General features: G+C 42.3%; 1 protein-coding gene across 2 annotated transcripts; it reads left to right on the top strand.

Moving 5' to 3' along the window:
- Positions 1-559: 559 nt before the first annotated feature.
- SMIM43 (small integral membrane protein 43) lies at positions 560-18,473 on the top strand. Of its 2 annotated transcripts, none has more exons than XR_009555811.1 (2): positions 560-1,359; positions 17,314-18,473. XR_009555811.1 is itself a non-coding variant. In XM_060246839.1 (2 exons), the coding sequence occupies exon 1, from the start codon at positions 907-909 to the stop codon at positions 1,243-1,245; it is 339 nt and encodes a 112-aa protein (XP_060102822.1). In that variant the 5' UTR covers positions 560-906; the 3' UTR covers positions 1,246-1,259; positions 17,314-18,473. The 2 variants fall into 2 exon arrangements, 1 of the variants encoding a protein (XP_060102822.1); XM_060246839.1 differs by having other exon boundaries at positions 560-1,259.
- The last annotated feature ends 4,161 nt before the right edge of the window (positions 18,474-22,634 follow it).

The following is a 22,634-nucleotide window of genomic DNA, read 5'->3' on the forward strand; positions in this document are numbered from 1 at the left end:
ATTAACAGACAACTAGTAATTAGGTACTGTTCACAGCTGTCTTAAATTTGTGCAGACGACATTGTCCCATTACTTTCAATAGGCCACTGGCACAATTCTGGAGTGATGCCATTATCTTTATTTCCCATTCTCCACACAATCAGGCATCCCAGAGTGAGGAATAAAGTAAGTGTGAAATGATTCTTGCCACCCTGCTTGTGAATACCAATTAGCTGTTAAAGTGCAACAAGTCATTAATGAATCCTTGCTGTGGCAAATGCTAGTTGCCTCAGTGGCATGAAATCCCACTCCAGGCTACTGTGCTGTATATGTTTAGAGAGTCTGAGACGAGTTTATCGGAGCCAGGCAAAAACTTCACCACCACCTGCAGCCTAGTTTCTCTTCTTCAAGCACAACAATGGCCCAGTGATTTCATTTCTCCCTGTAATTGAAACGGCCTCATTCTGAGGCAGAAATCAAAGCTCACTCTGGGCGCTATTAATCCCCGGGAAACAACCCCCTTTGGGCTCCATAAACTTCCGCCTATTTATCTCTCGCTCCCGGTGGGATTTTTAAGAATGACTGAAGGCAACGGCTGCCGTTTCTAGAGTCGCAGTGGGGCGTCGCTTCCCTCTTTTTCAAACCACCTCTGGGTATCATCCTAAATCAAGATTTCTCGCCCCCTCCCCTCCACACACACTTTACTTTCTCAGGAAAATCGGAGCCGGGGGAAAGGGCTCTGGGAGAAGTGCCGGAGAATTACTTTCCAGGCGGCAGCTGTGTGGGAGGATTTTGGATTCTGAACCAGGCGAAGCCTCGCAGGCGGATCCTCTCCGTCCTTTGCATAGCCCCAGCCGTGTCGCGCACAATGCTCCAAGTAGCACCGCAAGGCGGCTATGCGCGCCGACCTTCAGAAGGGGCAGACACATGGACTTCCCCAGGGCAGTAAAAGGAAACGGGAGTCTGTTGGCCCCGGGAAGACGAAGTCGAGTGATTGAAGTTTCAGCGGTGGTGGGCTCCAGTAGATGCCTGGCGCATAGGACACGTAGGGAGCGCTTCCCCGTCTGCAGCAGTAGCAGCATGGAGTGGGAATTCAACTTGCTGGTCTACCTGGCGCTGTTCTTCTTCTTGCTCTTCCTGCTCTTCCTCCTGCTCTTCGGAGTCATCAAGCAGCTGAAGAACTCCGTGGCCAGCACTGGCGCTCTGCAGCCCGGCCGCCACTCTCTGCGGGAGCCTTGGGGCTTTTGCCGCGAGCAAACGTTGTGAAGGAGCCCGGCAGGGTAAGAAGGGGAAGCCGCCTCTAGAGGGCGCCCCGGGAATTCTCGGGCTGAACAACAACGCGGAGCGGTCACCTAATTCTCCGCTTGGAGGACTACAGAGGTGGGTTTGGCTGTTTAAGTGGGGCGAGGACTGTGCTGCCCAGCGGTTACAGCGTGGCGGCTTGGTCTCAGTATTATTCATAACTGTAGGCTATCACACCGTAACTCCCCAAAGCCTCACTTTCTTGCCTGTAAATGGGATCAACAGTGTTCTTTCTTACAGGGGTGCAGTGCTTTTTTTTTTTTTAATTAATGTTGTATAAATAAAAAAAATTGAAACAATTGTACTAGTGACAGCAGGGGCTAGGGATGCCAATCTCCAAGTAAGGCCTGGGGATCACCTGGATCTCATTGGCAGACTGCAGAGATCAATTCCCCTGGAGAAAATGGATGCTTTGAAGGCTGGTCTTCATGTCATTGTACCCCACTGAGGTCCCTGTCCTTCCCAGCTTCACCTCGAAATCTCCAGGAGCTTTTCAATCTGAAGCTGGTAAAAACCTCCCCTCCCCATCCCCTGTCAACAGCTAAGGCTGACCTGGTAGTCTTAGACAGCATAAGTGGTACTTTCTCTAACAGTTCCATTAGCCTCTCAGATATATTTTACTTTTAGTTACCATGTTTGTGCTGTCTTGCATTTCTTAAGTCTAAAGAGCTCCCCAGGAGTTTGAAAACTTCTGAACACCAGTGCTAGAATGAAACTTCAGAAGGCCTTGGCCTCTGTGCCTCGTTTGTTGGCCTTCTGGGCTAAATGGTTGACTTTTGTGTGAAGCAGGTAGCTGAACTAGATAGGCCACTCACTGGTTGGATCCAGCAGGGCCTATGTTCTTATGTTCTGAGTCTCTGATTTTTGTCTAAAACCTAACAAAGAGTCTGATGGATCCAGGTGGGTAGCCATGTTTATCTGAAGCGGTAGAACAAAATTTGAGTCTAATGTCATCTTTGAGACCAAAAAAGTTTTATTCAAGGTGTGAGTTTTTGTGTGCATGCATGGTCTTAAAAGTGCCACTGGGCTCAAACTTTGTTCTTCTAAAGAGTCTGGTAGTGAATTTCTGTATAAAAGTGATTTTATACCCATGCTTTTTCCAATCCTGTGCATTTTCCTATTTAAGTATATAATACACTTCACAGTTTTATTTGTGGCTAAATATCTATGGGTGCAATCCAGAACCATTGTGAAGTAATGTAAACTTTGGCTATTGCTTCTACTAGGCTATGGATGATAGTACTGGTATTCCCAGCCGGGTAGCCATGTTGGTATACAGTACTGGTATACTTAATTCTAGAGGAATAGCCATGTTTGTCTGTTGCAGCAAAAAATAGACCCTTTTGCCACCTTAAAGACTGACAAAACTACAGTTTAAGTCAGCATAAGCTTTCATTGAACAGGCACACTTCTTTTGACTCAGTGAATGGATCCTCACTATGCAGTCAGTTTTATGTAAGAATTTTGAAAAAACCAAATGGCGGCATTAAGGAACCATAAAACGCCAGAATTCTGTAAAATTCAGATCTAATAAGGAAAAATAAACCAGACCATTTGCTAAGTATGCAAAACAAGCTTCATGACACCTTGGCCTTGTTGTTTGCTTTTCAAACCCCCTCCTATAAAAAATAACTGCAGGATGAGGATCTACTCATGTGGCTACTACCCTAGTCCACAAAAGTTTATATCAGAATAATTTTTTAAAAGCATGGATCCTAAGTTTAGCTTTTGTTGGCCTCAATTTTATCCATCATAGAGGCAGTCCCTGGCTGCACATTGGTATCTTCTGGAGCTAGATGCTTCTGGGCTAAAAGATGGTAGTCTTGCAGAAACTACTAGCATAAGAGAAACTCATTCTGCAGGAGAGGAACCCCCCCCCCCCAGCACAATGTAAATTGAAGCAAGGTTTAGGATTAAGACTATGCTATAAGAATGTAAGAACCCTGCCAGATCAGATCAATGGGCATCTAGTCAAACATATCGTCTCATGCAGTGGTCAACCAACTGCCTTGGAGGGCTAAAAGCATGGCATAGAGGCTGAGCCCTTCCTTTAAGTTGTGTCTGAGCCAGGAACTCCTTTGCATATTGGGTCACACCCCCTTGATGTAGCCAGTCCTCCTGGAGCTTACAGTAGGCCCTGTACTAAGAGCCCTGTAAGCTCTTGGAAGATTGGCTGCATCAGGGGTGTATGGCCTAATATGCAAAGGAATTCCTGCTACAAAAATTCCTGGTCCTAGCACAGTTATTAAGAAGTTTACTGATTGATTGTGGGGGTTCCCTTTAGTCACCATAGCTAGTAGCTGTTGATGGAACTATACTCCATTCATTTAGCTATTTGCCTTCTATCCCTACATCCTTTGGCAGTGAATTCTACATTTTAATAATTTGTTGAACTTTCTTTCATATGACCTCATCAGAAGACCTATTGTTGATTTGGGTATAATTCAGTACTGTTCTGCACTTCATCTTTTCTCCTTCCTACCCCTTTGAAACCAGGACCTTTCTCACATCTCAGTGTCACCACTGTTTCCCGGTGAGTTGAATCCCCAGCTGATGCTCCAACTTTGCTGCACCCCTTCTGCAAAGGGGTATTTATTTTGGGGGATTTTTTTCTTGAATTTGGATCTGACTCTCCCCATGTGGTCCACACTTCATTTGAAAAGGGGTTGTGTGGCCATTATGTCATCATACTTAATCAATGAAAAACCTCCCCCTGTTTTGCATATGCAGTAATGTTATAACATAGCATTGGATCTGTTGTGGGGAACAGCATGGTTACTGCCATTTCAGAGATCCTCTACTCCTCCTTAGTCACCAACTAAGGAAATGGCGGGTGAAGATTCCCACAAAATCCTAATGAAAGTAGTATTACTCCTTAGCCCATTGCTCAGGGAACAACCTGAGGAGGGGCAGGATTGGAGGTGAACACACATCACTGATTACAAAAAAGAGCAGCAGTGGAAAGCAAAATTTGAAACTGGGAATTCCTCACTGAAAAACTGAGTTCAGATAAGGGGAAACAATCACAGAAAAAGTGGGTTTGGGGGTAATGAGCCACTAAATTCAGATCTACTTCTGAGGAGGCAAAAAGTTGCGCAGAAAGTTTTACAAACTTTGATTATTTAAGAATGCCTATGTGAAGTTGTGTGGTCCAGGAGATGTATACAGCTGGTTTCCCTGTCTCTTACTTTAATTCAGAACCACAAGCATCCTCTTCGCTAGCGCACTCTAACCTCCAAATATTTTGATTCCTACATTTCATTGAATTCTCAGCATAGAATTCTGAACATTAAGCTGTTTTAACATCATATGGTCAGTCCACATTTTTATTTAGAAAGTGGAATTTGAATGAATGGAAATACATACACATTTTTTTTACAACGCAAACCCAACAAGAAGCTCTACAAAAGTTTTGTGGCAAGATGGCTTGTCTGGAAAATTCACTTAATGTCCAGTGTACTGTGTCAGTAATAATTAAATCATTTGTGAAGAAAATTATTCTGCACATGCTTAAGGGTACTTAACATGTCTTCCATTCCCCTGTTTTGGCTACTAAACCTTGAGGAGGCCTTGCTCAAATTAAGCAATTCCATTTGATTTTTAGGAATGTTTACAAATACATAAAGTTTTCCCAAATTTTAGAGGAAAGTTGGTAGATTTAAGAATTTCTGCTTCCATTCCCACTTGTATGATGAAGTCTGCTTAAGAGCATACGAAAGCTTACATTCTGAATAAAACTTAGTTGGTCTTAAAGGTGAATTTGTCTACAGCTTTGTTCTATTTGTGTTTTTAGTTTTGGCTACTGGGGTTTGGCTGGTGGTTTCTAAAATTATCAAGTGTCTAGATTTCAGGTTTTAGTCTAGAGCTGAATTTTCAAACTCATACAAACGTATCAAAGAAGAACATCCGGGAACAGTAGATGAGACCCAAAAGTATTGGGATTTATTTTTAGTATTTCAGAAGATCTTTATTTTTCTGGACCTTATTCTTTTGATTGGATGATCTTGCAAAGGAGTTTGGAAACTGCAAAGTCTGTGTATTTGAATGAAGATAATTTTCAGAGGGTGTACTTTGCAGTTTGGAAAGCAGCATACGGAATAGGTCGGAGGCTAACAGTTGTTTGAAAGAAAAATTACATGCATGGTTAAGTAGTTGCATCTGTATGCTGCTGAAGGCTCCTGGCCATTTTTAATCTTTGAGACTGATGATGACTAGACTGTTAATCTTCTTCTGAGAGGAAGCCTGTGATTAAGTCCTGGCAATGAGCTCAGTGGTGAAGTTCTGGAAATCACTGTTCTCAGGTGTGATGCATTAAGGAAGGGAATGCTTCTGGGCAACAGGTTATTGGATCAGATAACTCCTGGTGACAGCTGCTATTATAGACATCTGCAAGGTCCTGACGTGCAAATTACAGCCTGGCAGCATTGTAGGAAGTATGCTGTTGTTCTAAAATATGACTCCTGTAGTGTGTTCCAGACCTATTTGTTGGAGTCTAACAATATTTCACAGGTTGATAAAGAGAGAATTATTGTGGGAGAAACCTCATTTTCAATGCTTGATATTTAGCAGTGGATTCACTTCAAGGCTTTTAATAAGTCACTGTCTTGTCAAGTTTATAAAACTTGGAACCAATATTACATAGGGTAGCTATTACAAATAGCATGGCCAACAAGCCTAGAGTAAAATGCCGTTTTCTTTTAACAAGATGTTATTTACCAGGCAATCTTACTTATCTAAGAATATCTCCTCAGGAGCAGTGCCCTTTGGTGCAGGTAGTAAAGCTTGAGAGCATAAGCTGGCTCACATCTAGTAGACTGGTTGACCCAACAAGGTCATTTCCCCAAGCCTCAGTCTAAATGGTCTGGGAAGTAATTAGATTGAGCTGCCCTTCTGGCAGGTGTTAAGCTCCTGCAGCTGCACTGTGCTTTGGCCAGGATCTTGTGAGTACGTGTTATCCTCAGCTCTCTGCTCTAGATCTACAGCAGGGCCAGCCTGTCCATAAGGCAGCCCTAGGGCAGAGCCCTGGGGGGATACTGAGTTAGGCTTCCCCTAACCTCATCGGTGAAGGAAATGGGCGAGTGTAGTCTGAGGCACTGCCACGCTGCCGCCATGGTGCTCACCCTTGTTGGGGCGAGGAAGGAAGGATGAGGGTGGCAGAGCCTTGCCTCAGGTGCCAGGCCCCCTGAAGCCCACCCTGATCTACAGGGAGGTTTTGTGCAATCTGGGCCTTCCATCATTGCCATTCCTACAAAGCGAGAAGTGTCCTGAGGGGCTGCATGTCTGGGCTTGAGCCCACAACAATACATACAAGGAGAATCATGGAAAGTTGAGGACAGAGAAATAAACCATGATATAACAACAAATACAAATTGATTATTATTATGAATAGTTTTCTTTACATTCTTTATATGAATAACCAGTTAGCAATTATAATAAATATTACAAATTTTACAACATAATATTGAGTGATACACCAAGAAGAAGAAGACTACAGATTTATACTCCGCCTTTCTCTCTGAATCAGAGACTCAGAGTGGCTTACAATCTCCTATATCTTCTCCACTCACAACAGACACCCTGTGAGGTGGGTGGGGCTGAGAGGGCTCTCACAGCAGCTGCCCTTTCAAGGACAACCCCTGCGACAGCTATGGCTGACCCAAGGCCATTCCAGCAAGTGCAAGTGGAGGAGTGGGGAATCAAACCCGGTTCTCCCAGATAAGAATCTGCACACAACCACTATACCAACTGCAATACACATTAGGGTTTGTAGAATCTTTCGGGATCAAGTGCCGTGTTCTACTGGAGAAAGTTTTCCTTCCAGACGTTTCGTTCTCAGCTGCGGAGAACATCCTCAGTGGCGTTGCAGCCGGAGCAGGCGCTCAGACCTTCTTGGCTGCTGTGCCCACTCAATGCACAGCAGCCAAGACCTTCTTGGCTGCTGGGCCCACTCAATGCACCTTCTTGGCTGCTGGCCCCACTCAATGCACAGCAGCCAAGGTCAGAGCGCCTGCTCCGGCTGCAACGCCACTGAGGATGTTCTCTGCAGCTGAGAACGAAACGTCTGGAAGGAAAACTTTCTCCAGTAGAACACGGCACTTGATCCCGAAAGATTCTACAAACCCTAATGATGTTACCAGCCGTGAAAACCTGAAATCTTTGCAATACACATTTCTCACACAACACATTCATACTTTAAACCTTGGATCATATAAAAAAAAGGTAAAGGTAGTCCCCTGTGCAAGCACCAGTCGTTTCCGACTCTGGGGTGACATTATTTTTCCTATTTCAAAAATGCCAAAAAATACTTGTACAATAAAGTGCTGTAGTATTAATTTCAACTCACTTAGACTCCTTGCGGCCACCTCTGATGAAGCCAGAAGCTGGCGTTCCTCTTGCTGCACCGTTTCCCAACTTTCTCAAAGAGGGGTCTCAGAGATCCTTTGTAACTCTCACAGCATTGATTGTAGCAGAAGCTCTGAACAAGCACTCAAGACCTTATAAGGGCATATATCACCAGGTTTGAGATCAGCCTGGCAGAGGCCTAGTAGCTGACTTGGGCCAGTGGCAAGACTTCTCTTTCAGGGTCTGGCAGTGTGGCTTCTGGTGCTGCTGGTTTGTCCATGGCAGTGCTGGTGTGTTCCTGGTAGTCACCTCTGCTGTGCCGTCCCTGGTCCCTTGAGTCTTCCTCAATCACCAATCTTGGCTCCTCAGGATCTTCTCCTGAGGGCTCTGAGTTGAGTTCGCTGTGCTGGTCGTAGGATGTCATGACAGCCTGTTTTGGCAACCCTAGTTACAAACTTTGTGAAGCCCTCTTCAAATAGGAAAGGACAAAGAAATAATAACATGGAACAAGGCAGCTGTAGGGCAGTGCAGATAGAGTATATGTGTATGTTTAAACACCTTTAAAATCTGCCTTTTAGTGGGATTTCTGAAGTTGAGAATGGATCTAAACACAGCTAATGAAATTACAATAAAATCTAATCAGTAATATTGCAGCAAACTTGAAACATAAAACCTTAACTAGAAAGAGTAACTGATTATTATCAGCAATGAAATAATCAACAGTACACACAAAAGCAGCACTGCCAAGAACAATCTAGGAAAAACAGCATGAATAATAAAGTCCAATCAAAGACAGAGAGAACAGCAGCCCTTTCAAACTGGCAAGGCTGCAATACATGTTAACACAGAATACAAGTGTATAATGGTGAAACAGTTTGGAGAGGGATGGTGGCTCAGTGGTAGAGCATCTGCTTGGTAAGCAGAAAGTCCCAGGTTCAATCCCTGGCATCTCCAACTAAAAAGGGTCCAGGCAAATATGTATGAAAAGTCTCAGCTTGAGACCCTGGAGAGCCGCTGCCAGTCTGAGTGGACAATACTGACTTTGATGGACCAAGGGTCTGATTCAGTATAAGACATCTTCATAAGTTCATTTGTTAATATGCTCCAGTGTACAGTGTTCTTGGTCACAGACCCTGCAAGGGAAAAGGTGTGTGTTGAGAAAGCTTGCCCTGACCTGGATGATCCAGGATAGTCAGATCTCAAAATCCTACATAGGGTCAGCATTGGGTCAGTACTTAGATGGGAGACCACCAAGGAAGTTCCTATATAGAGGTGAGCAACTGTAAACTGTGTGGATGAGACAATGGTGTAGGGAGGAAGGGTTTAAGTTTGTTAGGCACTGGGATGCTTTCTGGAAAAAGTGGGAGCAGTACAAAAGAGAGGGTCTCCATTTGTCCCCAGATGGAACCAGGCTGCTGGCGATTAAAATCAAAAAGGTGGCAGAGCAGTTTTTAAACTAAATCTTGGGGGAAAGCCAACAGGAGATGAAATGTCTCTGGTTCGGGAGGACTCATCTCAAAGAGATGAAGGGTTAGCTGTTACTTTTCTACCGGGTAATGGATCAGAGTTGTCCACTGAGATTAGGGTTGCCAAGTCCAATTTAAGAAATATCTGGGGACTTTGGGGATGGAGCCAGGAGTCTTTGGGGGTGGAGCCGAGAGCAAGTGTGTGACAAGCATAATTGAACTTCAAGGGAGTTCTAGCCATCACATTTAAAGGGACTGCACAAATTTTTAAATGCCTTCCTTCCATAGGAAATAATGAAGGATAGGGGCACCTTCTTTTGGGGCTCATAGAATTGGATCCCCTGGTCCAATCTTTTTGAAACTTGGGAAGTAATTTGGGGAGAGGCACTAGATGCTATACTGAAAATTTGGTGCCTCTATCTCAAAAAACAGCCCCCCCAGAGCCCCCGATACCCGCGGATCAATTCCCCATCATTACCTATGGGAATCGTTCATGGAGGTGCATGATGGCTCTGGGAGGGAGGGGGGAAGCCTGTAAAACCGGGGGATCCCCCTCTGGGACCTGGGGATTGGGAAGCCTAACTGAGATGGTGACAAACAGTATGGACTGTCCGCCAAAGTCTAGAGGCAGCAGAAGGAAGGTTGCGGGCCTAACTTGCCTGGGAAATTATAGATGTTTGTATACAAATTCTAGAAGTGTTCAAAGTAAAATTGGTGAGTTGGAATGTTTCATGATGGGGGAAAACATAGACACTGTGGGAATTTCAGAAACTTGGTGGAATGAGGAGAATCAGTGAGACATGGTGATTCCTGGATATAAGTTATATCGGAAGGATAGGGAGGGAAGGGTTGGAGGTGGGGTGGCTCTGTATGTCAGAGAGGGTATATAGTCCAGTAAGACTGAGGTCAAAGCATTAGATTCCCTTCTATAAATGCTTTGGATCAAAATAGAGGGTCCAAAAGAAAATTTAACTATGGGAGTTTGTTATCGCCCACCAAATCAAAAGATAGAGGATGATTATAATATGATAGAAGGATTAAAGATAGCGGCTAAATGTAAAAACTGTGTCGTAATAGGTGATTTTAACTACCCGCAGATTGATTGGGTCAATATGTGTTCAGGTCGAGAGAAAGAGATTGAGTTTCTAGATGCTCTCAATGACTGTGCTATGGAGCAGATTGTCACAGAACCTACCCGGGGGGGGGGGGGGGGCGCGATCCTGGATTTGGTCCTAAGTAATGCCCAAGACTTGGTGAGAGATGTAAAAGTGATCACATCACTTGGGAGCAGTGACCATAACGTTATTGATTTCACCATTTGTATAAATAGGGAGTTGTCCCAAAAGACCAGCACAACCACGTTTAACTTTAAAAGGGGTAAATTCTCTGAGATGAGGAGGCATGTGAAGAGGAAACTGAAAGGAAAGGTAAATACAGTTAAAACCTTTGGGGAAGCTTGGAGGCTATTTAAAACTACAATCCTAGAAGCTCAGATAAAATATATACCACAAGTTAGGAAAGGCACAAACAGGTATAAGAAAAGGCCTGGATGGTTAACAAAGTAATGGAAGCTGTAAAAGGTAAGAAGGACTCCTTTAAGCGGTAGAAAGCAAGTCCAAGTCTGATTAATAAAAGGGAACACAGGCTGTGGCAAATCAAATGCAAGATTGTGATCAGGCAGGCAAAAAGGGACTATGAGGAGCCTATTGCAAAAAACATAAAGACCAACAATAAAAATTTCTTCAAATATATTAGAAGCAGGAAACAAGCCAGGGAGGCAGTGGGGCCCTTGGATGACCAAGGGGTAAAAGGATTACTGAACGAGGATAGGGAAATGACTGAGAAGCTGAATGCATTTTTTGTCTCCGTCTTCACTGTGGAAGATGAGAAGTGTTTGCCCACTCCAGAACCACTATTTTTGGAAGGGGTCCAAAAGACCCCTTTGAAAGACCTGAGTCAGATTGAGGTGACAAGAGAGGAGGTCCTAAACTGATAGACAAATTATAAACTAATAAGTCACCAGGTCTGGATGGCATACATCCAAGAGTTCTGAAAGAACTCAAAGTTGAACTTGTGGATCTCCTGACAAAAATATGTAATCTTTCATTGAAATCTGCCTCCATTCCTGAGGACTGGAAGGTAGCAAATGTCACCCCTATCTTTAAAAAGGGTTCCAGAGGAGATCCAGGAAATTACAGGCCAGTCAGTCTGACTTCAATACCGGGAAAGTTGGTAGAAACCATTATCAAGGACAGAATGAGTAGGCATATTGATGAACACAAGTTATTGAGGAAGACTCAGCATGGGTTCTGTAAGGGAAGATCTTGCCTCACTAACCTGTTACAGTTCTTTGAGGGGGTTAACAAACATGTGGACAAAGGGGACCCAATAGATGTTGTTTACCTTGACTTCTAGAAAGCTTTTGATAAAGTTCCTCATCAAAGGCTCTTTAGTAAGCTCGAGAGTCATGGAGTAAAAGGACAGGTCCTCTTGTGGATCAAAAACTGGCTAATTAATAGGAAGCAGAGAGTGAGTATAAATGGGCAGTCTTCACAGTGGGGGACAGTAAGCAGTGGGGTGCCGCAGGGCTCAGTTCTGGGTCCCATGCTCTTTAACTTGTTCATTAATGATCTGGAGTTGGGAGTAAGCAGTGAAGTGGCCAAGTTTGCAGATGACACTAAACTGTTCAGGGTGGTGAGAACCAGAGAGGATTGTGAGGCAATCCAAAGGAATCTGTTGAGACTGGGTGAGTGGGTGTTATCGTGGCAGATGAGGTTCAATGTGGCCAAGTGCAAAGTAATGCACATTGGGGCCAAGAATCTCACCTACAAATACAAGTTGATGGTGTGTGAACTGGCAGAGACTGACCAAGAGAGAGATCTTGGGGTCGTGGTAGATAACTCACTGAAAATGTCAAGACAGTGTGCGATTGCAATAAAAAAGGCCAACGCCATGCTGGGAATTATTAGGAAGGGAATTGAAAACAAATCAGCCAATGTCATAATGTCCCTGTATAAATCGATGGTGCAGTCTCATTTGGAATACTGTGTATAATTCTGGTCACCGCACCTCAAAAAGGATATTATAGCATTGGAAAAACTGCAGAAAAGGGCAACTAGAATGATTAAAGGTTTGGAACACTTTCCCTATCAAGAAAGGTTAAAACGCTTGGGGCTCTTTAGCTTGGAGAAATGTTGACTGCGGGGTGACGTGATAGAGGTTGACAAGATTATGCATGGGATGGAGAAAGTAGAGAAAGAAGTACTTTTCTCCCTTTCTCACAATACAAGAACTCGTAGGCATTCAATGAAATTGCTGAGCAGTCAGGTTAAAATGGATAAAAGGAAGTACTTCTTCACTCAAAGGATGATTAACATGTGGAATTCACTGCCACAGGAGGTGGAGGTGGCTACAAGCATAGCCAGCTTCAAGGGGGAATTGGATAAAAATATGGAGCAGAGGTCCATTGGTGGCTATTAGCCACTCTGTGTGTGTGTGTATTTGGCCACTGTGTGACACAGAGGGTGTTTTCGCACTTACCTTTTACTGGCGCGAGTACCCTCCTGACGCCGGCGAATCTGCAGGGATTTCGCACCAGAAGCGCCGGCGCACCCAGAAGCGCCGGCAACTTCCGTCGCTAAGCCAGCGCAAACAGAAATCGCAAAGATGCAGGAAAACGTTTGCGCTGGCTTAGCGACGGAAGTTGCCGGCGCTTCTGGTGCGAAATCCCTGCAGATTCGCCGGCGTCAGGAGGGTACTCGCGCCAGTAAAAGGTAAGTGCGAAAACACCCAGAGTGTTGGAATGGATGGGCCATTGGCCTGATCCAACATGGCTTCTCTTATGTTCTTATGTTATGTTCTTAAACCATCTCTTGCCTAGTAAACCCCATGGAGTTGCCTTAAGTTAGCTGTGACTTGATGGCAGTTACAAAAGAAGGCTTAAACATCATACTGTAATATGGTTTTCTTGCCTTTCTAACACATGTTTGTGTTGGATTTCACAGCTGTCCAGCATAAAAACCACATTGCTGGATCAGACCAAAGTCAGATGCATGGGACATGATAACGATCCCTTGGTTTGTTAGTTTATTTTTGTTTTTTTACAGTCATCCCTTGACTTTTTTTAAAAATTTAAATCTTTCCTCCCTTTGTACCACGGTCAAGGATTTAAATAGAAACACCATGTGCCTCATAATAGGTCACATAACCCTCAGTACATGGCTCCTTCCTTGGTAGAGGCCTACATTTTCCTGGAGGGACCATTTTCTCAACAGTACATGGCAAAAATACACTACTAAATATTTCCCTGGTCCATAGCTGTCAAAGGCTCAGGAGCTCTTGTGTTTAACTCCACACAGTTGTTACTTTGAATAGCTGCCTCAACATCAAGAGTAGATAGGCAGCAAACACAATTGCTATCCCTAATAATGCAGCTGCCTTGATTGCAGCCTGCTGGTTCATGGAAAACTGGAGTTTCCATTCCTTATGATCTATTGCAGGTTAGGTGATAAATGTTTTTCTGAATACTTCATTATAATCAAAGGCTTTGTTTGCCTCCGTCAGATTTCTGAGAGCAGAGTTGAAATTGCAGATTGATATACTCTTAGGGAGTCAGTTCTGCCCATTACATTAAATTAATAATGTAGTTCAAAAATAATGGATTCTTACTGTGCCAATAAATATTTAGAGCTGGTAAGGGGCAGACTATAAATAGTGAAAGAGAAACAGGCCTGTGATGGCTCATGGACAGTAAAGATTGAATTAGTGACACCAAAGAAAATCTGCTATATTGTTTGGGCTATACTGGGCAATAGGAAAGAGAAGTTAGTCAGTTGGTTGTCCTGGTCTACCCTTACTGCTGTGCACTGTTATCAGTAGCAAATTACTAAAACAATATTGACAGTGCAAGGGAACAAGGAAAGCAACAGAAAGATGAGTGTTTCATGTTTGGTTAATTGACAACTAGTGATTGCCTACATTGGGAAATTGATAAAATTGGAAAAGCATGCTGTTGCCAGGGTTTCCACTGGTTATCTAGTTTTTCTTCTGATAAATGAAGATGTAACAAGGATAAGTTTCATTTATTTGTTTATCCTATAGTCCCCAACCAGATCTTCAAGGTGTTGCATAAAACATTGGTATGACAATACTAACCTTTTTAAAAGTACAGACCCACAATTAGTTAACCCCTGTTTTGCTCAAGGCCTCTTGTCTTCATTTTTAAAGACCTACATTATTATTCATCTTCTGTCTTCTTGTGCACACATTGGGACTGCACCTGCGCAGGCCATCCATGGCATTTTGTTTCCAACAAAAAGTTCCAAAATGGGGGCACCTCTTAAGAGCCGGCACATATGTGGGCTTCCTGCCAGTGTGTCACGTGCTTTGACAACAGTGGCAAACCCCTTCCCTCAGTTGATCAGTCTCATTTTTTGCCACCATGAGGATAGGATGCTTTTCTAGCACATCACATTGGTTTTTCGTGGATGGTGATTAGACTTCTTTTAATCTTTCAAAGAGCTGTTTCCAAGCTTCAAGGATCCTCCTTTGAAGAAAGCAAACCCACTTTAGCCTGGGGGATGCCAGTCTTTGTGCTTGTGTCTGTTATTATGGCACTGTTCAAAGGCACTGTTAAAAAAGTGTTCCAATTTTGGAACAAAAATGATGCAGTGATGGGTATGAACACTGCCTCCTCTATTTAGGAGAAGTGCCTAATGTTTGAACAGAATGGTGCCCTATGTCTTTGATTCTGGAGTCCCTAGTGCATTCAAGTCTAGCTGTATCTTCAGTAAAGACCCATTTGGCAGACATTGCTGCTTTTCATGAGGTCAAGCAGCTCATGTCTTTGCTCATAAATTAGCTCAGCGCTTCTTAAAGAGACTGTCTAATGCACCATGTATTATTCCACAGTGGTCTCTACCCATGGTAATAGCCAGCCTAATGAAACCTCCCTTTGAGCCTTTAGCCTCATGTTTGTTAGCATTACTGTCTAGAAAGGTGGCATTTTTAATGGCTGTTACCTCAACCAGGGGAATTAGCAAGCCAGTGGCGACCCACCTTTTCTTAAGAATGAGCGGGAACTCATTTGCATATTAGGCCCATTCCCCATGACATCACTGCTGCTCTGGCAACCAAGTTGGTGACTACGATGTTCTATAAGGGGTTTTTGCTCACACTATTTGTAACTGGGGCCCCAAGAAAGGTAGAGCAGTGTCAGCCCAGTCTCTGTCCAGATGGGTGGTAGCCACCATCCAGGCCTGCTGTAGGGCATTGGGAGAGCCATGTCCATTTGATGTAAAGGGACCTCTCAGAACAGGGATCATCAGCTGCTTTTCATCCCTTCTGGACATATGCAAGGCAGCAACTGTGTCTTCAAAGGACACATTTGTGAGTCACTATGCTTTGGACCTGCAAGCAAGGAAATAAGCAGAAGTAGACAAGGTAGTCCTGCAGGTTCTGTTCCAGTGAGAGAGGCTTATCCTACTTCCCCTGGTGAGTAGCTCACTAATGGTCCCAATGTGGGGCTGTGTGAGGAGATGGAAAATGAGTTGCACTTACCTGTAACTGTTGTTCATCGATGTCATCTGTGCAGACACATTCCCTCCCTTCTGCCTCGCTGTGAGCTCTCTCTTGACCTATTGTGGGGAAAAAAAAGAAAAAAAAATGGGAGCTCACAGCAGCTTGGCAGGAATTCACTGACAGAGCATGTGACACATTAGCAGGAAACATGCACATGTGCTGGCTCTGAAACAAAGTGTCTGCAGCTTGCACAGGCACAGTCTCAATCTGTGTCTGCATAGAAGACATCGATGAACATCAGTTATTGATTTGTTAACAATGTATTGTTATTAACAAGATTTTTACCTGCCTTTCTGACCTGAGCAGGGCCAAATGAAAAGGTTCAGATCCATTTTAATTTTGCTACTGTAATCAACTAGGAGCAAGGAGTCCACTGAAAGGTGCTACATTTTGGGAGACAGTGATCTGGAATGTTGTTTTTTATGTGGTTTGGTTGTAGCTCTACTATTCCTAAATTTCACAATCTACAATAATACTTTGACTATCCAAATTTTTGCCAAATTCATTCTCACCATGAAATTGTAAGGGAGATGATTTCTATAAGTGGATATAGGCTTAAGCGAAACCATAAGTGAATTTATGAGGAAGCAGGAATCCAGGTCTTCTAGATATGTTTACAGTACAGTTGTACCTTTCTAAGCCCATTGACTTCAGTGTATTTAGAAGGAGGTAAACCCTAACCTGAATGGCTCCTGAGCCTGATATTCTGACATCTTGGAAGCTAAGCAGGGTCATGTACTTGAATAGGATGTACTTGAATGGGAAACCACCAAGGAAGGCCAGCGTTTGTATGCAGAGGCAGGCAATGGCAAACCATCTCTGAACATCTCTTGACTTGAAAAACGTATCAAGGTTACCACAAGTCAGCTGTGATTTGATAGCACTTTTCATCACCAACTGTTTAGGATTGTATAGTTAATCTCCGAATAAAGAACTAAACCAGGGCCCCCCAACCTGCTGCCTGTGAATGCCACAACACCTGCCAACACTTTTTGTGGTGCCTACCAAATGTTTTTTAGGAGGTAGGTGGGGTCAGGTAGGGCTTTTGCCCAGCAAGGCTTCTGAGTTGGTTTTTAGATTTTTTTTTTTTTATGTTGCTTTGGCAGCAGCAGCACAAGGATCTACGTTATGTTTCTGAACTTAAGCTGTGGCAATCATTTTGTGGCTAGCTCTGCCTCTTGTGGCAGCCATTTTGTTGTTGCCCCCACAATGCCCTGTCAGAATTCCAAAAGTGCCCACAGGTATGAAAACAGTATGGGACCACTGAATTAAACTGATTCTTATTATAGATTCATGTGGGTAGCCACGTTGGTCTGAAGCAGCAGAACAAAATTTGAGTCCAGTGGCACCTTTAAGACCAACAAAATTTTGATCATGGTATAAGCTTTTATGTGTAAGCACATGCAAGCTGATACCTTGACTAAAACTTTGTTGGTCTTAAAGGTGCCACTGGACTCAAACTTTTTTCTGCTGATTTTAATTATGAAATCCTCAGCCTTGTATATAGTGAAGAGAAATCTCAACCTATCATGAAATGTAGAGATTTACCAATCGAATATGCTGTTTACTTTTCAACTAAGTGCTAATTTGCACAAGACGTGGTGTTAAAATTGTTTGCTCAGGTGAGATTATCTTTTCTTTCCAGATGGACCTGCTGTCCCACTGGTAATGGAACAAAACGCCGTCCCTGTGAAAAAATGAGACTGTGTACTTTGGAAACAGGCAATCCGGTCAAAAAGGCAGCTGTGCTGGGAGATTAGACAAGTAGCCTATAATGGTGCATGCTTCACATCGAAGCTGATTGTGTTTTCATGAAGATCTATAATATGTTTGAAAATGCTGGTTGTGTCCTTTTTCAAAGTCTGTTTTTTCTCCCAGTTGCTCCTAGCAAGCCTGGGCCACCCATAAATAGCTTTTCTCCTTGGGAATGTGTCCATGACAATGGTAGAATGGCTGGCTTCTCTTTAGGATGCAACATAAGCAGGAATGGAGATTCATACAGCAGTAACCTGTTTCACTTGATATTCATTCATCCTTCCTGCTTCCAATTTGTTTCTTTGTTTTGCAAATGAAATTTGTGCTCTCTTGTGATTTATGTATATGTCTTTCTGGGGGAAAGAATGACTTGGAACGAAAACAGCACTTGTAACAAGATTAAAGAGCTCTGACCTTCACTACTGATGATGAAAAGAAAAGAAATTATTTTTAAAAACTTTATTCAGAAAGATCCATTTTACTGGAGCATCAATTGATGTGGAACTTATGTTTTCCAGAAATGTTTAAACTGCAGACCTGTCATGTCCTTTATACACAACTCTGAATGTAATTGAATATTGTTAAAAAGCCACTTCCTAGGGATCCTGCACATTCTGGATAATGTGACATGCAATCCTAAGCAGTATCACACAATTCTAAGTCAATTGAAGTCTTTGGACGTAGAAGGGTGTAGCTCTACTTAGGAATACATTGCAGGACACCATAAATTAAATGATGGGGTTATTAATCTGTAAGAAACAGAAAAGAAATAAAAATTAATATGTAAGTTATTCCTACAATGATGACTTTTGTGTTCCTATAAAGGAAAGGAATTGTAAATTAATATATAGTCAAGGTTTAGGTCTGTCAAAACGGTTGAAGGATGCAATTTTCCTCTCTTTAAATTCAACAGGAAAGTATATTCTCTCTGTGATGTTTGAGATCAATTTCTGTGCTGATGATACAGATTTAATTCAAGGCCTGTGAATAATAATAAAAGGTGCCTCTTGTATACAGAAGTGAATAAAAATCCTAACTGATATTAAGAAATGTTTTCAAGTTTCTTTGTCTTCGTCTAGTGGTAATGTTTCATCCTGAAAGTCTTTGCAGTATACAGATTCTCCTTCCACTCATACATCACCCATAATAATTTCAGGCATTTGCTGTATTCCAGCAGTGACAGCTATGACTGGAGAAGAGTGCTATGCTGTGTACCACATACCATTACAGGGAATTTGGGTCATGAGCTCACAATTTCTCCTGATGCAATCCTCCAATATTATAACTTCAGTTTATGTTTCTGAATCCTGAGAGTGTTTACAAACTGAGTTGGTATTAGCTGTCACAAATGCCATCTTTTATGGTGTCCACTGTATATTCTACTTCCTTTTCTTGATCCATTATGGCCACTAAATTGGCCAGTGTTATCTCACTAGTTCTTTTAAACATATGATCATGCCAACCCTGTTTGTTTCTTGTTATGTATGTGGACTCATGTGAGAACTGAATTGAAGCCAAATGACCAGAGCTTGGGGACTTGGGAACAATGGGCAGCAGGATCCTAATTCCTGCTACCCCACTCCAATCATGGGCCCTCTGCTGGTTTGAATGGACCAATTGAGTGTTTGTGCGGGAACCCACAGTCTTATGCTTAGTCTTACTATGTAATCAGTAAAGAGCTGATGTTCACTACCATCTCAACTCATCAATCCATGGAACCCACTATATTATATTTCTTAAAATGGCTTGTTAAATAAAAAATGAAAACCTGCCAGTACTATATATGTCTCAAAGCTTCCCTAATTGGGTGATTATTCATTGGACATGTCTGTTTCCATTTAACTTGAGCCAATTAAGAAGGCACTGTTATAACCTAACTGGAAAGAGAAATATTAGTCTTCAGAGGTCTATTTGCTTTTTAGAGTAATTATCTAAAAATAGTGAATGTTGCATATTCGGTACATCTAAATGATCCTTGTAATTGAGGTGCGGATTTAGGTCATTAGAGTTGTTCAGGTTGGCTTACTGCATCCCTTCTGTTTGACATTTCAATTTCATATTCCAGTTTCCTCTTGTTATTTTGGTAAATTAACAGTATGCTTGCTTCTTTTCCTTGTGCCTAGAGACTCCACTTTTTAGAATTTTAAATGTTAGAAATACAGTTGTTGAAGGCTCATATGGAATCACAGGCGAAAGAGAACGGAAATTCTGCCCCATATACAATTTCGTTTCCAGGACATTTGAAAAGTAAGGAATTAGCAGGCCAGTTTCTTCTTCCCTTTGGTTTTCCTTTCTTAACTGAAGCAAAACTGACCTCAACACTTTGTGTTGATTGGAGATTGTTCCAGCAAAAATGACCAGCCCTTATCACACACAGGGACAAAAATAGACACTTTCTATGCCCACAAGTGTTGGTGAGGGGGCGGATTTTAAAAACGTTTTTTTTTAGCAGGAACACAGTTCTGGCTGGCTTGGTGTCAGGGTGTGGCCTAATATGCAAATAAGTTCCTGTGTGAAACAATGGTGATGTCAGGGGATGTGGCCTTTTTCTACAAAAAAAAGCCCTGATTAAAATAAATGTGCAAATGGCATTGGTGCATTCTAGAGCATATTTTGTGGTTTCTCAAACATTCTGGAAGGAAATAAGGGCTGCCCCCTCACTGTCGGTTTTGGGGATGGGATAGAATACAGCTCTGTTTAGGGGAACATTTGAGGCCCCTAAATATTTGTCAATGATGATGTTGCTGTGATTATTTAATACGTATTATCTTGATTAAATTTAATTATTTTATCTGTTGTGTTTTGTGTACTGCCTTGTTTGCAAACAATCATCTATAAATAACAATACATTTTTTAAAATGTGTACAAAGGTTTGTGTGATTTGGCTGCAATTCACCTAACAGACCTTCTCAGAACTCCCATCAAATATAATATATAAAGAATCTAGCACATGAGAAGTCAAAGAAGCTTGCCCTGTACTTGGCAATACTGTACCGTATGCAGCCCATCTTCTATCTAGTAATAGTTTATAGGATACTACAAAGCTTCTGCCCAGATCTCTGTCTGTTCATGCAGAAAACACCAGTTTCTTTGGATAAATGAGATTGAAATTGTAATATGTACATAAAGGGTTGAATTATTCCAAATATGAATGATACAATAAAAATAATACACTCACAGATCTGACACATCCAGTGATTAACTAAGAGCTGGCAATTCAGCATAGCAACTGAGCAAGGGCAGGGAGAACCTTAATATTTGCAAATATTTGTGATTTGACTATTTAAAAACTTTCAGCAATAGCCATGTGTATTCTTCATATTCTTATTAAATTATGGATTACATTTATTTCATTTCCAGTTTTCATTTGGCAGCAGCAGAAGTTATATCCTGCCATAGCTGCTTTCTGATTAGATATTAGGATTGACAATTTCAGAAAAGATTTACCTTATTGATCTCTGTCTGGGCAAACACTAAAAGCAATTTGCTGCTGGGAAATAGTGTTTGAGAAGCAAAAAACCATTGCTACTGTGTTTTTTCCCCCATGACAAAATGAAAAATGTGCCGTTATCAATGTATTTTCTGTTTCAGATTTTGGCACAACTATTTAAAAATGTGTGCATTCTCCATCGATTTCATAGGAATGGGAGAATATTCTATGAACTCTTAATCAGAGTTTATGGAAGAATTGTCCTAAGTATTGCTTGTGCTTTAAGCATTATTTTACACAATGGGAATTAAATTATTTTAAATAGAATGGAATTTTTTTTTAAATTGACACGTTATTGTGGGTTATAAATCTGGAACAATATAAATTTAAAATATGCAACTTTTCATTTTATCTTTTTTCTTTTAAAAATATCTTACTTCATCCTCTAATTGAAAAATAAAATAAGAGAGATCTTTTTAAATAATACAAACTCAATATACACAACATTTTATTTTATCCTGTTTCTTTTTTTAAAAAAAAAATCAAACTTAATCCACAGGGTTGCTGAATGTACCTGCTGTATTGCATCCATCTGCTGTATTTAAAACAACTTCAGACTAACAGGAAAATGAAAGCAGAGTTTTAAAGGTCTGAATAACAGAAACAATTACTTGTTTGTGACAAATTATCGGGTGTTTATACAAAGTTATCTCATTTCTCTTGTCTGTTCATCTCATAAATCCTAAATTTGATTCATACCTGACCATTTCCCCTCAAAGCATTTAACAGTTTGTAACCATCATCAGCCTCTCATATGCCATTACCAAACCAGGACAAAAAGAAGAATTTTAGTCTCTCCCCTCAGTTCACTAGGCTGGGTCAACATCTAACAATGTACATTGAAATGACTGAGTGGGATAGCTAGAGATAGGGGTCCCAAATCCCCCGCTAGGCCTGGAGACCCCCGATTTGGAGCCTCCTCCTCCCGCTGGCCATAAAAGGGAAAGCGGGGGGGGAGGGGGAGAACGGCAGCCCTTCCCACCCAGCCCCGATTGCAGCAGCCAGAGCTCTTCCGTTTTCTCAGGCTGCTTCCCGCCCCCAGTCAGCTGGCCGGTGAAGGGAGGGGAGCCCAGCCATGCCCCCAAAGGACCATGTGCCTTTGCACCTCCGGAGGTGAGTGAGTTCTGTCTCCTGCATCAGATTTCCCAGAAAGGGGAGGGGGCGGGGGGGAGGGGGGGAGAGGGAAACGTCTTCTCATAGGGTATAATGGGGAATTGATCTGGAGGTTTCGGGGGCTCTGGGGGAGCTGTTTTTTGAGGTAGAGGCACCAAATTTTCAATATAGTATCTAGTGCCTCTCCCCAAAGTATCCCCCAAATTTCAAAACGATTGGACCAGGGGGTCCAATTCTATGAGCCCCAAAAGAAGGTGCCCTTATCCTTCATTATTTCCTATGGAAGGAAGACATTTAAAAAGGTGTGCTGTCCCTTTAAATGTGATGGCCAGAACTCTCTTGGAGTTCAATTATGCTTGTCACACTCTTGTTCCTGGCTCCGCCCCAATGTCTCCTGGCTCCACCCCCAAAGTCTCCTGGCTCCACCCCCAAAGTCCCCAGATATTTCTTGAATTGGACTTGGCAACCCTAGCTAGAGAAAAAAAGGAAAGGGACACTCAGCAAAGAACAAGATAAAGGGAAAACCTGTAAGGGAAGGCAAAATCATCATAGCTACTTTAAAGTATTTTATGTCACAACACACTGAAATACTGTCAAATACTAAAATT

Source organism: Heteronotia binoei, chromosome 9 (assembly GCF_032191835.1).
Source record: "Heteronotia binoei isolate CCM8104 ecotype False Entrance Well chromosome 9, APGP_CSIRO_Hbin_v1, whole genome shotgun sequence".
Taxonomy (NCBI): Eukaryota; Metazoa; Chordata; class Lepidosauria; order Squamata; family Gekkonidae; genus Heteronotia; species Heteronotia binoei.

Excerpts from the sequence above, each read along its gene's own strand:
- SMIM43 (XM_060246839.1), top strand. The coding sequence starts at position 907 with ATGGACTTCCCCAGGGCAGTAAAAGGAAACGGGAGTCTGTTGGCCCCG.